Genomic DNA, 15915 nt, shown 5'->3' on the forward strand with positions numbered 1-15915 from the left:
CCAAAGTTCCATAGCTTGAGTGAAGCCGAGAAAGAGCAGACCGGTGCAGAGTATCATAAATCTCATGGCAACTTCACTGATGGGAGAGTCTGGATACCTGCAAGGCATGTTTTGGCCAGTGTTTATTCAACCAGCACTGAGATGAAATTATTGCATACTATCAGTTGGATATTGTTCTAAAGAAATTGGTCACTTCCCTGAGCATGTCTCATCACACAACTAAAAATAACATTGCTTCATGATCTATTAGTATGCCACTAGAAAAAGTTATAAAGATTATGAAAAGGGGTCATTATCTAACAATGTCTGGAATTCCAGATATGTTTGAATTTTATATCCGTAAACAATAGCACTCAAAAGGCTTTATAACCAGAAGTAAAGAAGATATTGTAAAAGTTCAGGCGGAAGTGCCTTATGCTTGTATTTACTGCTTGATCTTTGGAATACATTACTAATGCAAAGCATATCATAAAATTCTATCATAAAAGGCAACTGTTTAAAGAAAAAAAAAACTCTGAACCCACTTGAAAGGAAAAATGTCTAGAAATTATGTCTCCACAAACCTTCGAAACTCAATTTTGTCAAACTATCTTGATGTGGAATACATAACATATGATTAATTGCCCAAGACGAAAATACTGCATGGTGAAAAAAAAGAATGGATGAAAAATAAAACATTTAAGAATGTTTAAAGCACACTGGTTCACGTCAAACTCGATAGCTTATTTCAGGATAAACTACTAAGATACCAAAACAAAACAACCATTTACTCTTAATTAGACACTTTTAAAATATAAATTCAAGTAGTAATATACTAGACGCAACAGACCTAGAGAATTGTCAGAAGATGCAGCTTATGAACTGTAGTACAAAGGTCGAGTGGTTGGTGAAGAAGCAGGCCTTGTATTCGACATAACACCATAAGGTGATGAGTTCTGTGAAGCTTGAAGTGACCCAGCAGTAGCACTGGAGGTGTTTGCTGAAACTGGGTAATGAGAAACAGGAGCAGTTGCAATGGTTTGACCTGGGTACAAGTTAGGCTCTGAAACAAAGCTTCCACCTGACGTGCTAGAATTCCATGTCAACATTTGACCCTGAGGATTTGTTGCTTGTCCTGTAGCTCCAAAATCACTGCCCACGTATGTGGATGTTGGCTGGGGATAAACTTGCCACCCAGAAGTGGTGGGTAAACCAGGAGCTTGGGACATCATTGGTACACCCGTGTCCTGAATAGTGTAGTCTCTGCTTCTCTCATTATGCACCTAAAAGAGAGCATACATACATATAATTGACTGTAAGTAACCATGCACATAAAGGATGAAAGTCTAAGCCAGTGTGCTAATAGAAAGACAACAGAAGGACCTCAAGTGCGCACAATTTTATTTTCTTTTTCCTGATGGATAGATATAATTCTTTCGACAGCCAATTTTTGAAACTTCAAAAAGTTTTATTGCTCCGCTTAACCCAAAAAATTATATACTGCGCCGCAGCCTTCCTGCGCCGAGCTCCTCGGCCATACACTGCCGAGCTCCCCCTAGAGCGGCCTGCCCGCCTGAGCGGTGTCCCTCGGCGTAGCCTGCACCGAGCTTCTCGGTCACACACTGCCGAGTCCACCTCAGCGCGGCCCGCCCGCTTGAATTGTGTCTCTCGACCCAAGCCACTTCCCTTGCCATGCACTGCTCGACTCCACCTCACGTGGCCTGACCGCCCTCGTCGTGCCACTCAGCCGCATGGCCCTTGCGACCATACCCATGCGGTCTGCCCGCCTGCGTCGTGCTACTCGGCCACATGACCCTCGCGACCACGCTTGCGTCGTGCTACTCGGCTGCATGACCCTCGCGACCACGCCTGCGCAGTCTGTCTACCTGCGTCGTGCTCCTTGGCCACATAATGCCCGAGACCACGCCTGCGTGGCTAGCCCACCTGCGTCGTGCTCCTTGGATCCATGTTCCCGAGACACACCGGCGCGGCCAACCCGCCTGCGTCGTGCTCCTTGGCCCCATGTTCCCGAGACAGACCTGCACGGCCCGCCCGCCTGCATCGTGCTCCTTGGCCCCGTGTTCCCGAGACACACTTGCGCGGTCGGCCCGCCTGCGCCGTGCTCCTCGGCTGCAGGCTGCCCGAAGCCACCTCCTCGGCCGCATAATGCCCGAGACCACACCTGCGCGGTCTGCCCGCCTGCGTCGTGCTACTCGGCCGCATGACCATCGCGACCACGCCTGCGCGGTCTGTCCGCCTACATCGTGATCCTCGGCCGCATAATGCCCGAGACCACACCGGCGCGGCCAACCCGCCTGCGTCATGCTCCTTGGCTTCATGTTCGCGATACACACCTGCGCGGCTAGCCCGCCTGCGCCGTGCTCCTCGGCCGCATAATGCCCGAGACCTCACCTATGCGGCCAAGCCTGCCTACGTCGTGCTCCTCAGCCCTTCGGCTCCATGTTCCCCGAGACCTCGTCCGCACGGCCAGCCCATCTGAAGACAGAAGCCATGCATCGGACTCCTCTTATACAATAACCGACGCATAGCTCTTTTCGGAGGGGGGGGGGGGGGGGAATATGATAAGGGCAAAAATGGCGATGTGACACGCCATGACGTCAGCCATGCCTGGTCAACGCACTGCCCGAGGAAGTCGGCATTAACACCTAACCCAGGCCTGGTTCTTCACGCCACGCCAACCCCATGTTAGACGCTACCAGCCTGCCTCCTACAGGCAGCCACATCAGGTAACGTCAAACTCATCTATAAAATACCCCAGAGTTCTAAACGAATAAGGGGGGAAGACAACTCACACAGAAGCACTCCCTCTTCCACCACCCTCTCCACGTCGCTAACTTGATCGTCGGAGGGGTCGAGCCGAGCCTCCGACCTGACCAGTGTGCTGGTGCGAGGCGAGGTTGCCTCTTCCCCGACGCTACGACAGAGCTCTCCCCCTGACGGGACATCCAGATCACCACGATCGACCACCGAAAAGACCCGAGGCACGCCGCGCAAGATCCCCGCCATTCGGACCCAGAACGAGCTGTGTCAAACCCGAGGCCACGGCTAAAAAAGTTATTTACCATAACACTTTTGATGATTTTAGAGTTCGAGTCTCAATCATGCTTGAAATTAGGTTTGTTTTAATTGCTTGCGCAATGATAGATGTGACGATGATGACGACAAGAAGAAAAGGAAGAATAATTAATCAAAGAAGCTGCCCTCCACAACTTTGATGAACTCCTTGAAATCGATCCTCCCGTCGTCGTTCTCGTCGTACGCCGCGATCATCCGTCGGCATGCCTCCAATGCCGCCCCCTCCGGGAAGCCCAGCTTGCAGAGAACACGATGCAGGTCCAGGGGCTCTATGACCCCGTCACCGTCATAGTCGAAGACGGAGAACGCCTCCGCCACTTCCTCCAAGCTCGGCTCCTCCCCCTCGAACACGCCACGCAGCGCCTCGAGCCGCTCACCGTCCGCGCCGCAAGGCATGCCCGTAATGATCTCCATCACCGTCTCCACGTCTTCTCTGGTCAACTCGGGCGCCTCGCTAGCGTCGGCCGAGTCGCCGGGTCTGACACGATCGACGACCCCCGATGCGCACGGCGCTGGGTGCCGGAAGAGGAACCCCATGGATATCTTATTCTTCAGGACGACCCCCATGGAGATGGTCTTGTTGAAGAGGTGCACGACGGGCTCTGTGAGTGCGAGGGAGTGGTAGGGTGCAGTTGGCAATGGTTTCTCCATGGTTTCCAGCGCTGAGGAGGAAGAAGACGCTGCTTCTTGGTCCAACCAATAACATGTATGGCGAATCGATGTGTATTTATGCGTGCAGGTGCGACTGTTTTCCTCTGGCACGTACGCAGCAGAGGCTGTCGACGCGGTGGCTAATCACAGAATCCAACAAAACTGGGCTGTCCTCGACAGCGAGGAAGAGATATAGAGAGAGAGACGTGTCAAAATGTTGATGTCATCAATCAAACGGACGCACACAATACTTATAGACGTTCCATGTTCGGCGAATCTTTGCAGGTTCGGGGAAGAGAGATCCGGATTGGATCATCAGATAGCTGAGATAGATACTGTTCGTTCATGTTCTCAAAGATCACCACTGATACTTTGCTGAGACGAGGACTTCCTCGTAATGTTTGGCGGCGTTGTCCCAGCTCAGGTCCTGTGCCATCCCTCGCGTCTGCAGGCCCTTCCAATTCTCCTTCTGGTTCCTGTAGGTGTTGAGGCAGTTCCCCAGCGCATTGATCAGCTTGTTGGCCTCCGCCCGGTCGAACGTCCACCCGAACCCGCTCTCCCTGAAGGGATCGAACGGGATCACCGTGTCACGAAGCCCGCCAACGGCGTGCACCACCGGGACCGTGCCGTACTTCATGGCGTACAGCTGGTTCAGCCCGCAGGGCTCGAACCGCGATGGCATGAGCAGGACGTCCGCCCCTGCGGTGATCCTGTGCGCCATCTTCACCGAGAACCCCACCCACGCCCTCACCTTGTTGTGGTGCTCCCTGTCGAACTTGCGCAGCATCTCCTCCAGGTCGGCCCGTCCGGTGCCCAGCATCACCAGCTGCGCGTCCTGCCCGACGATCCAAGGCATCGCACCCGCAACGAGGTCGACGCCCTTCTGGTGATCCAGCCGGCCGATGAATCCGATGAGGGGGACGTCCTCGCGGACAGGGAGGCCGAGCTCCTTCTGCAGCGCCGCCTTGCACTGTGGTTTCCCGGATTGCAGAGTCTCAATGGAATAGTTTCTGTAGCCATCGGATTGCAGGTGAAGATCCAGCTCAGGGTTCCAGTCCACTGTGTCGATCCCGTTGACGATGCCTTGGAACTTCCAGTTGTTCTCGTTTATGATCTCATGGAGTCCCCACCCACCTTCGGATGTTGTGAGCTCCCATGCGTAGCCACGGCTGACGGTGATCACGCGGTCAGCAGTCTTGAGGCCGGCCGCGAAGATGTTGAAGTGGTCACCTCCCATCGGCTCATACAGCTTGAAGAGGTCCATGTGTTGATCGGGCAAGTCGACATGGAAGAAGTCCTCAACTGGACCACGCCCCTGGACAAGACACACAGGTAGAATGCAGACGATAAGGATTCCGAGCTCGTAGTTTCCTAAGTTGTTTAGAATGATGCCATGAAACTTCTATATCAGGATCAGATTCAAGCATTCTTCTCGGTAGAAAAAGAGAAGAGAAGATGAATGATTTTATCTTCATTTTGAGCGAAATGATTTTTCTTTGGTGGTGGTAACTCAGAAATCTTTGCAAGTTTGAAATGAAGCAACTTCAACAAAAATGGGGGAGAAAAGAAATTAAAAGCGGAGATGTTTTGATTGCTCAAAAAGAGTTTAAGAAGACAAACATTCATTTGATGCAAAAGAGAAGGATGTAAAGAAGGTTTCTAATAAAACAGAGTGCTTCAAATGTCATGCAATTATAACAAGGTTTGGGAAAAACCATGATAGACTCATGAAAAATTAAGTACAACATATGATCAATATCTTCAGGTCACACAAAAACAATATGGCCAGGGGCATCATGCAACCTAAACTTCAAGAAATACAATGCAGCTGTAGGAATTCATGCAAGCATAATTGGATCATTGATTCAGTGACGTGAGAAATAGTCAGAAAGTGTTTGGTTTACTGATAAGGTAAGTGAGAGAACTGCAAACTTGCAGATATCGTCTTGGCAAATTTAACAGTCTTTGAGCAGTTCTGAGGATCTCACAGGCTACTGAACTCAGCAAATTGAACTTCTAAATGAAGAGAGAATTTAACAGAAGTTTAACCTAATAGATGCAGCATAAAATGCGAGAGAGCTAACCTGGTGAGATATGTTGTGGATCACCAAGATGGACCTGGCATACTTCATCAAGCCATTGTCGCGGTAGCATGCTTTCAGATACACAGGCAGAAGTGATGTGTGCCAATCGTTCGCAATGAAAATTAAATTTCCGTCTCCATAGCATAAGCCGCCACATGGAACATGCCACGGAACCTGCAATTGTATCAGTCTAAACTCGAAACAATGACATATGTTTAACAAGTTGTGAATGAAAAATACAAGGTATATCCACAGAAAAAGGATACTTACCATAAAACTAAATCTTATTGTTCGAATAGAATTAAGTGTTTGGTTATACACCGACTACAGACTTGCGAAGAAATATAACATGAGTGGTATGCAAATTTATCTGCTTCACAACAAAACTGGTTTGCTTATCATGAAAGCCAGAATACTGATAAATCCTAATAGATTATAATTCACAATAACTTTTGATTTTAGAAGAATTATAAGGCAAAAGAAAAAGAGAAACTAGCCAATGGTTAAAATTCAGGGAATTATATGAAACAACATATGCAGATAACAGAAACAATGATAAATTGGATGCAAAGGTAAGGCCAAGAAATCAGGGAGGATAGAGGCAGTAAGAACTAAGTATGCTAGAGTAGCCTTCAGTTATTTACATCAACCACTCGATTACTCCATCAATTTTCTAAACAACTTAGATGATTAAACAAAAGTATTATGATTTAATATCTGTTAATTGGCAGAGGACTAACATTGGAGAGTAACTACCATTGTGTGTTTAACGTAAGGTAAATCCTTGCACAAAGTTCCACTGACTCTATCATAATAGAAAAAAAACATAAGGTATCAAAGAAAACCATATATGTCAGTGGCCTTGTTCTTAATTTCCTAAGCCTAATAAATGGAAATGAGTTTAACAACTAGGCCTTTTTTCTAATATAAACTTGGCCTATTAAATAATTTCACCTGCACAGAGATTTACATCTTTTAAAACATCGATCAAGAATCAGAAATTGTATGAAACTCCAAAATTTTTAAACAGTAAATTGTTTTGTTAAGGTTTGTTGATACCAAAGTCACAGTCAGTTCTCCATCGACAATTAGTATGCAGAACCATAGAATTAGATGTATGATATACTGAGTGTAACATACCGATCTGACTGGATACCTCTATGCTAGTACTGCCCGGTTACATATCGTATTCAATCCAATTTTTAATATATATATATATATATATATATATATATATATATATATATATATATATATATATATATATATATATATATATATATATATATATATATATATATATATATATATATATATATATATATATACACACACACACTGAATGTTTTGATACTGTGCTGACCGATACCTACCCCTCTGAACGGGTCCTGCTACTGGTACTGTAATGAAATTTTAGACCTAAGACAACACTGTACAATGCTAATTTCAGTTATAAGACATCTGCATGAACTAGGAAACAAAGATACAGAACCAGAAAAAAGAAATGGGAAAAAGGGTTGGGAATTGGCATTTGCAATTGAGTTAAGCACCTCAAGGACTATCAAGTACTAACTCAAAGCAGCACTGAAGCGGCCACCGACATGACTATATTTTTCACACTAGAAATCATGTTGGAAGTCCCTTCCTGCATTAATCTTAGACAAATGCTCACTACGAATTTCTAATACTGACATATTCTGTTATGTACATCATGGATAGTTGAATATGTTGTTTAGGACAAAGGAGATACCTCTACAGCTACCTTGCATAACAATACCATCCGTTTCAAGATTTCCTGCATTAATTAACGAAAGACAATATAAATAACTTGTAGAAGGTCATTTCTGTATTTTCAGTGCACAAAAAAATGAAGTAACAAAAAGTGAATAAACTGGATTGACTAATTTACAGGTGTTAAAATTGAAAAAAACTTTTACCAGCCGGTCTCCCCCATAAATGTTGTTCTCTAGATGACGGAAAACTGGACTGTCGATAAATACAAAATCCACACGATCAATATAAGCATGAAAATAATTTACTTCCAGATCCTGCATCCCATAATATGACATCAACTGGATAAGTATGTATTTATAGCTAAATCTAAACACCATGACATGAAACAGCAGATACAGACCTGCCCATCAGCTTTGTAATATTTGCGAACACCTATATCTTTGGATTCAGGATAATTGGCATACCTTGGGGAAACAACCTATAATTTACAAAAGAAAGATTGAACTGGCTATGCAACAGCAATATTAAGGAAGCAACTTTTGGACTAACATTATTCTAGTTTGGTAAACCTGCACATTGTAATTGCAGTTTTATGATTTGAATTGCTATTCCAATTTACCTTTCTGTGGAATAGCTAGAGTCACCACCAACATTAACGTGAGATTTGAGGTTCAAACAGAAATTAATCGACAAAAGGGAAAGGAGAAATACCATAACCCGGTGCCCTCTCCTAGCCAAAGCTTTTGGCAGAGTCCCAGCTACATCTCCAAGCCCTCCTGTTGAAGTTAAAAATGATAAATGTCAGTGAATCTTATTTAAATATCATAATAACACTTTATAAACCCAAACAACAGTCATTCACTTCATTACCAATTGTGGAGCATAGACTTGATACAACAAATTTTCAGTACTTGAGAGGTAAGAGTAAAAATACAGCAAAAGATCAATCGGAAAATACGAAAATACTAAAAATATCAATACCTGTCTTTGACCAAGGAGCACATTCCGCGGAAACTACTATTACATTCATGGCATTCGCTCCAGCCAGAGGAGGGGAATCCACATTTTCTACCTCAATATCTGCTTCTGTATCTACACCATCAGATTTTGCTTCCGTATGGTTCTGAGCATTCTCATCTTCAGTACCCCTTTCAGATTCTTGTATAATAAGTGATGATTCGACTGAATCATAAGTAGAATCAAGATCTGCATCTTTTGCTAGTCCATCAGCTTGTAGGATATCACCTTGCTCTTCTGCTTCCTCTAAAGAATTTTCAGTTTTACCGATACATTGAGTCTTAGACATCTTAGATTCAGAAGACTGGACCAAACTGTTAGAAACACTAGTTGAACTTAGGTTCAAATTAATGGTTTTAGCACCTTTAGCAGAAGAATCAGTACTCTGAACTGCTTCAGCAGCTTCACTTCCCAAGGATGAGATTATGTTCCTTTTTTCCACAGCCTGAACCAAAATGAGGAAGTCAAGAAGCTGCATATTTAGTACACAGACTATATTCCAAAATGAGATAAACTAGTCAAAATTTATGCACAAAATGAGGAAAGTCAAGAAGCTGATATTTAGGACACAGACTAGATTCCGAAATGAGATAAACTAGTCAAAATCTATGCACTACTTATGATCATTAAGAGTCATACAACTTGATGTTCATATTCTCTGCTCTATCTTTGTTCTATATAATTTCCATGTACACTCTCTCTCTCTCTCTCTCTCTCTCTCTCTCTCTCATGATTGAAAGCCAAGAGAGGAGGATGAACAGAATGAGAAGAAACAAAGTAAAGACCAGAGAGCCACCTGCTTAATTGAGTCGTGTTCCATCTCCAGAACCTTCATGTTCTTGTCAATCGTGGCCGGAGCTGCACCGACATTGACACCGGCATCATCACCATCGGCCCTCCCCTTCTCCGGCTCAAAATCGCCGCCTTTTCCGGTGGCCCGAAGGCCCCTCCCCTTCTCGACCGCCACCAAGATCTCACTTCGTCGGCCCCTCGTCGCGAACCTCACCCGGCACCCACCTCCGCTGGGGAAAATAGCGTTCTCCCTGACAACAGCCGCCACAACCGACGCCCTGCGGCCATCGTCCGGCTTAATCTGGACGCGAACAGGGCTGTTGCCGCCGCCACTGCAAGCCTCGAGACGGAAGGTCTGAGAGCTGAAAGACGCCATCTTTGGAATCGGCGAGTAGCAGTGGGAGGATTTTAAGCGAAGTTACAAGGGAAGCGTGCATGCCCCCCGTGGGTGCAGTTGGGCCCGAGCGAACGTTGTGTGCGGTAGATGTCGTTCGGCAGGCACGTGGGACGGACGGAAGCAAGAGGACATCTTGTGAACGAAATGATGTGATTACGACCTTTATTTGGAGTTCTCTTCATCGATCAGCCCTTCTTAATCGTTGATATCGATCGTCATTCTAGAACTTAACGATAGTAGATTTAATTTTTTTAATAATTAATATTATATAAAGATATCGTTGATGTTGTGGGAAACAACTTTGAGAGCCGTGGCCTCGGGGCCGACGCGGCTCGGTTCGGGTCCGGACATTGAGGATCTCTCCGGGGCCGCGCGAGGGGAGCCTTTGGGCACATGAGAGCCGGCTGCGCGGGTGTGGTCCACGAGAGGGATGGGACCGAGAAGCACGACGCAGGCGACTGCAGTCGAGGAGCTGGACTCGGGCGAGCAGGCCGCACAGGTGTGGTCTCGGGCGGTATGAGGCCGAGGAGCACGACGCAGGCGGCTGTGGTCGAGGAGCTGGACTCGAGCGAGCAGACCACGCAGGCGTGGTCTCGGGCAACCTGAGGCCAAGGAGCGCGACACAGGCGGCTGCGACCGAGGAGCTGGACTCGAGCGAGCAGGCCGCGCAGGCGTGGTCTTCGGGCGAGCAGGCCGTGCGGGCATGGTCTCGAGCGACATGAGGCCGAGGAGCATGACGCAGGCGGCTGCGGCCGAGGAGCTGGACTCGGGCGAGCAGGCCGCGCAGGCGTGGTCTCGGGCGACATGAGGCCAAGGAGCATGACGTAGGCTGCTGCGACCGAGGAGCTACTTCGATTGGATCTTTTATGCTGTGCTGTGGGAGATGCGGGTGGCCAAGTAGCCTTTGGTCTATTCGGAAGTCCAGGGGACGAACCTTTTCGTGAATCGCCAGTTTTCGAGAAGACCGGCGCTTCAAGCCCGTTGGTTGCCACGTGTAGCGCGCCTGTTGGCTACCCTGCCAAGTTGCATTTATGGCGGAATGACGTTGTGTCATCCCGATGCGACATGCCTGAGTAGAGGAAGGGTCGTTGTTTTTGGCGGGATTTTGTCTATAAGTAATGTGCGGCTAGCCCCTTGAAGGCCCCTTGAAGGTCTAGCGCCACCCGAGATCCCTGACATTCGGACCCCCGAACCGAGCCGCGACGACCCCAAGGCCACGGCTTAAACAGATGCCCCGCCGCATCATTTTGGTGCTAGAAGGAGGGCCCCGAAAGTCGAGGGATCATCCAACTGGCTTAGACGAGCTCACAGTTGAGGGGTCACACCTGATCGGAGCTCCGGGGGAAAGTCCCCCGCATGGAGATCTTCGAGACGAACACCCCGTCGTGACCGCAGAATGCTACTAGTGTCTGTCCAACGACCCGGGTCTGCTTCCACCCGAGTGCGCCCCCAGCGACCCCTTGCACGTGTCGCTCAAGGCCTTCCAGGACCTCGCTCATCAAGTCCGAGCGCTGACGGGTATAGTGCGAACCATTATCCCGCTCGGTGAACCCCCCTACGACCCGACCACCGCGGCAACGAGAGCCGCCCGCTCGGGCCCGCCCTGCCTCAGTCTCTTCCAAGCGAAGGCTCCATGTTTACCTGACCGCCTCTTGGCTCATGCCTGCCTGCGCCGAGCTCCTCGGCCATGCACTGCCGAGTCCATCTCAGGGCGGCTTGCCCACCTGGGTCATGTCCCTCGGCCACACTGCCGAGCCCACCTCAGTGCGGCCTGCCCTCCTGAGCGGCTTTCGCGCGGCCACAGTCTGCCTGCGCCGAACACCTCAGCCGCATGACCCTCGTGACCACGCCTGCGCGGCCAGCCTGCTTGCGTCGAGCTCCTCGGCCATACACTGCCGAGTCCATCTCAGGGCGGCTTGCCCATCTGGGTCACGTCCCTCGGCCGTAGCCCGCCTACGCCAAGCTTCTCGGCCATACGCTGCCGAGTTCACCTCAGCGCGGTCTGCCCGCCTGAGCGGTGTCCCTCGGCCACACCGCCGAGTTCACCCCACGCGGCCTGCCCGCCTGTGTCGTGCTCCTCGGCTCATAGCCCGAGTCGCTCCAGTTCGACCTCCGACTTGCGACTCGCCAGCTTGGCTCATAGCCCGAGTCACTCCAGTTCGATCTCCGACTTGCGACTCGCCGGCTCGGCCCATAACTCGAGACACGCCTACGCGGCCTGCTCGCCCGCGTCATATTCCTCGGCAACGTGTTGCCCGAGACCACCTCTGGTCAGCTTGCCCGACGGAGTTGTGCTCCTCGGCTGCGTGTCAACCGAGACACGCCCACGCGGTCTACCCGCCTATGTCATGCTCCTCGGCTCATAGCCCGAGTCGCTCCAGTTTGACCTCCGACTTGCGACTCGCTGGGTTGGCTCATAGCCCGAGTCGCTCCAGTTCGACCTCCGACTTGCGACTCGCCGGGTTGGCTCATAGCTCGAGTCGCTCCAGTTCGACCTCCGACTTGTGACTCGCCGGCTCGGCCCATAACCCGAGACACGCCAACACGGCCTGCCCGCTTGCGTCGTGCTCCTCGGCCGCACGTCGTCTGAGACCACAACCTCTGCTCGGCTTCCCGATTGAGATGTGCTCATCGGTCGCACGTTGCCCAGGACCCAAGACACTCGCGCGGCCTGCCCGCCTGCGTTGTGCTCCTTGGCGCATAGCCCGAGTCGCTCCAGTTCGATCTCCGACTTGCGACTCGCCGGCTCAGACCATAGCCCGAGTCGCTCCAAGTCGATCTCCGACTTGCGACTCACCGGCCCAGACCATAGCCCGAGTCGCTCCAGGTCGATCTCCGACTTGCGACTCGCCGGCCTAGACCATAGCCCGAGTCGCTCCATGTCGATCTCCGACTTGCGACTCGCCGGCTCAGACCATAGCCCGAGTCGCCCCAATTCAATCTCCGACTTGCGACTCGCCGGCTCAGACCATAGCCCGAGTCGCTCCAGTTCGATCTCCGACTTGCAACTCGCCGGCCCAGACCATAGCCCGAGTCGCTCCAGGTCGATCTCTGACTTGCGACTCACCGGCTCAGACCATAGCCCGAGTCGCCCCAGTTCGATCTCCGACTTGTGACTCGCCGGCTCAGACCATAGCCCGAGTCGCTCCAGTTCGATCTCCGACTTGCGACTCACCGGCTCAGACCATGGCCCGAGTCGCTCCAATTCGATCTCCGACTTGCGACTCGCCGGCCAAACCTGCCCGCCTACGTCGTGCTCCTCGACCCCCTGCTGCCTGAGCTCACCGCGGCACGACCAGCCTTCCTTATTTTCTAAATCCGGACTCCGCCCCCGGTAACGAACCAGCAGCTGCTCTACGAGAACGAGCACTAAAAGCTGAAGCCACACCTCGGACCCCTCTTACAACAACAGCCGATGCGTGGCTCCCTTCAGGGGTGGGGAATATGATGAGGGAAATAATGGCGACAAGACTAGGGCTGACGTCACCTGTCCCAAATGACGCATCACGCCTCAGTACCTGGTCAAACGGACCAGAACGTCGACCGAGGCACATTAAACATTCTGCCCAGGCTCGGTCTCGCACGCCACGCCAGCGCCAGTGTCAGACGCTACCTGCTCCTGCAAGGGGGCACATCAGGCACAATAAGCTTCCCTATAAATACCCTCGTATGCTAAGAGGGAAGGAGGACTAGAGACAAACTCACACACAACCCCTACAAGGGGGACAACCCCTACAGAGGAGACTCCAAACACTTCTTCATCTGAAACCCTCTCCACATCGCTAACTTGGCCGTCGGAGGGGTCGGGCCGAGCGCCTCGGCCCGACCTTTGTGCAGGTGCCAGACGGGGTCGACTCTTCCCGACGCTGCGACGACGCACTCCCCCGACTCGACGTCTCGACCGGACCGTCGAGACAGGCCACGGGAGACCACGAAGGATGCCACCCGAGATCCCCGACATTCGAACCCCCGAACCGAGCCGCGACAGCCCCGAGGCCACGGCTTAAACAGATGCCCCACCGCATCAATAATGATGGGAGAAAACTTACATACAACTATTTTGTTGGGAGAATTACCACATATGTTACAATCTCGTTTTCACATTTGAAACCTTGTATCCTTGTGAAATGGTTATTAGTTGGACTTAATAACATAAACAATATTCTAACATCTGGTGGTATGTTCGATTTTCAATATTTTGGATTCAATGGGTTTCCCAAACAAGGAACGCAAGAAAAGCCGAAAAAGACGAGTACCGAGCGCGAACTCGCCGGTGGTTGGATTGGCGATGAGACGAGCGTTCGGATCGCGGTCGCTGGAGGCGAGGAGATGGCCAGCAATGGCTCGGAGACGGCGTTGGGGAGCGGAATCCATCTCCAGGTTTGTTCGTCTTTGCCCTTCCTCTCTTCCTCTCACGACTCGATCTCGGGACACATTAAAATAACGATGGAATGCAATACAGCGCCGGAGATATTTTATTATTTAGATAGGACGGCTTCCCTTGCGCAGACGTCTAGTATTCGTGTCACCATCATCCGCACGCCATATCCGAACACTTTCCATGACAGCCTTTCTTCGGCAGGTTTCCTCACTTTTTACCATATCTTGCTGCAGCGAGTGTTTCCACCGGGACAACATGCTTGGAATTAGATCTGTGGTTTTTTATTTTAAATAAAGTTGATTAGTTTAAGAATCTAAAATTTTCTTTTATGAAAGTATTATTAAATATTTTTATTTAAAAAATTATTCTTCAAATTAAGAATATTATTTTTAAAAATTATTTTACCTAAAAAACCCTTACTGCTGGGTTTTAATCGAATATTTTTTTCTAATTGATTTTTATCTTACACGCTCCTTTTTCTTTTTTGCCACATTAATGAAAATATCTTTTAATTCTCTGTTAGTAATCTATCGCGAACCACATCATTGGTCACCTCTATCTCCTCCACGCTTTGCTCCCATATAAGTAATATCGCTAATTACCTTATTTCTCTTATCCTCCTTACCTTTTTCTCGTCTCCCATAGCCCTATGCTTCCATCCCGAAGAACAATCCAAAGAACCAATTGTGTATTATTGTCACCGGCATAATCAACCCTCTTATTGTGCTACTCTCCCACCCAAATCGTCCATTGTAGTAGCACGAATGGTGATGTCACACTAAATCTCTTTTTTGTGATAAAAATAAGATTATAATAATTGTCATTAACATGATGTGCCCCCTTTGTTTGTGCCCTTTGCATTGGTACCATAGTTGATCATGAAAATGTTACATGCACCCTCATTTAGCTCATCTACTTTAACGTTTTCTATGCCACCATCAATCGATCCGGTTCCTCTGTGATATTTCTCCAATCCAACAAATCACATATGAAGAAGGATATTGCTATTATGCTCTTTACCTTATTTGTCTCTCGAAAAGGAGGTAACGAGTGACACCACTCAAAATGAGAATGGAGCGTGTGAGGCAACGGGGCAAGCGACATTATATAGAGAGAAAGAATAGAGGAATAAGAGGAGAAAGGGGAAGGGAGGAGAGGACGCATAGTATAACTAATGGTGAGAGCAAGGAGCAAATGCGATGAGTGATGCTGCTAAAGATAGATAGCTAACTGATGAAGGACGAATGATAATTTTTGTTAAAATGATTAAAATTGGGCACCCCAAGTAAAAATAAATTAGGAGAGTGTAATTGGGCAAAAGTCCAATAGTATTTCTTTTTGGATAAAATATTTTTATTTTTAGAAAAAAATAATATATTTGATTTGGTACAAGTATAATATTTTCTATTATATATATTTTAATATTTTTAATGATAAGATTTCATCGTCCAAATATAATATTGAGAAGGTGAGACTTTTATCTGTGATTATTTTATGTTATCTTTAAATTATTATTTTTCTTCCATCTCTTTTGATTTATCTATTAAAAATCTAAATCATTTCTCCTTAGGATCCCTGCACTTAATCTTTTATTTATATATATATTTATTTTCCAAATTAGATGATCCTATGTAAGACACGAAAAGACGGTGAAAGACTTTCCTCCAACGAATTTGCTCGTTGACCTCCGGTGATTATTTTCTAGTTATCTTTAAATTAGAACCTTTCTTTCATCTCTTTTTATTTCTTGACCAAAACAAATATTTGTACTCGTCCAATATCTC

At 48.3% G+C, this 15915-nt stretch overlaps 2 protein-coding genes across 2 annotated transcripts; both read right to left on the reverse strand.

Moving 5' to 3' along the window:
* Window positions 1–3152: 3152 nt before the first annotated feature.
* On the reverse strand, window positions 3153–3896 carry LOC135589172 (probable calcium-binding protein CML46). Its single transcript, XM_065081465.1, has one exon. It carries the CDS (start codon window positions 3724–3726, stop codon window positions 3184–3186), a length of 543 nt encoding a protein of 180 aa, XP_064937537.1. The 5' UTR covers window positions 3727–3896; the 3' UTR covers window positions 3153–3183.
* A 120-nt stretch (window positions 3897–4016) lies between these two features.
* On the reverse strand, window positions 4017–10064 carry LOC135588169 (soluble starch synthase 2-2, chloroplastic/amyloplastic-like). Its single transcript, XM_065080162.1, has 8 exons — window positions 9358–10064; window positions 8526–9006; window positions 8256–8320; window positions 7945–8022; window positions 7748–7858; window positions 7561–7605; window positions 5811–5984; window positions 4017–5041 (listed from the first exon to the last, which is right to left on the reverse strand). Exons 1-8 carry the CDS (start codon window positions 9727–9729, stop codon window positions 4085–4087), a joined length of 2283 nt encoding a protein of 760 aa, XP_064936234.1. The 5' UTR covers window positions 9730–10064; the 3' UTR covers window positions 4017–4084.
* Between the last annotated feature and the right edge of the window lie 5851 nt (window positions 10065–15915).

This window comes from Musa acuminata, chromosome BXJ1-8 (genome assembly GCF_036884655.1).
Source record: "Musa acuminata AAA Group cultivar baxijiao chromosome BXJ1-8, Cavendish_Baxijiao_AAA, whole genome shotgun sequence".
Taxonomy (NCBI): domain Eukaryota; kingdom Viridiplantae; phylum Streptophyta; class Magnoliopsida; order Zingiberales; family Musaceae; genus Musa; species Musa acuminata.

Coding starts and splice junctions, on each gene's coding strand:
- LOC135589172 (XM_065081465.1), bottom strand. CDS start 3,726: ATGGAGAAACCATTGCCAACTGCACCCTACCACTCCCTCGCACTCACA.
- LOC135588169 (XM_065080162.1), bottom strand. CDS start 9,729: ATGGCGTCTTTCAGCTCTCAGACCTTCCGTCTCGAGGCTTGCAGTGGC. Junction 7,859..7,944: donor ATTACAAAGCTGATGGGCAG/GTCTGTATCTGC, acceptor TATGGGATGCAG/GATCTGGAAGTAAATTATTT. Junction 5,985..7,560: donor TATGCAAGGTAGCTGTAGAG/GTATCTCCTTTG, acceptor ATACAATTGCAG/GTTCCGTGGCATGTTCCATG.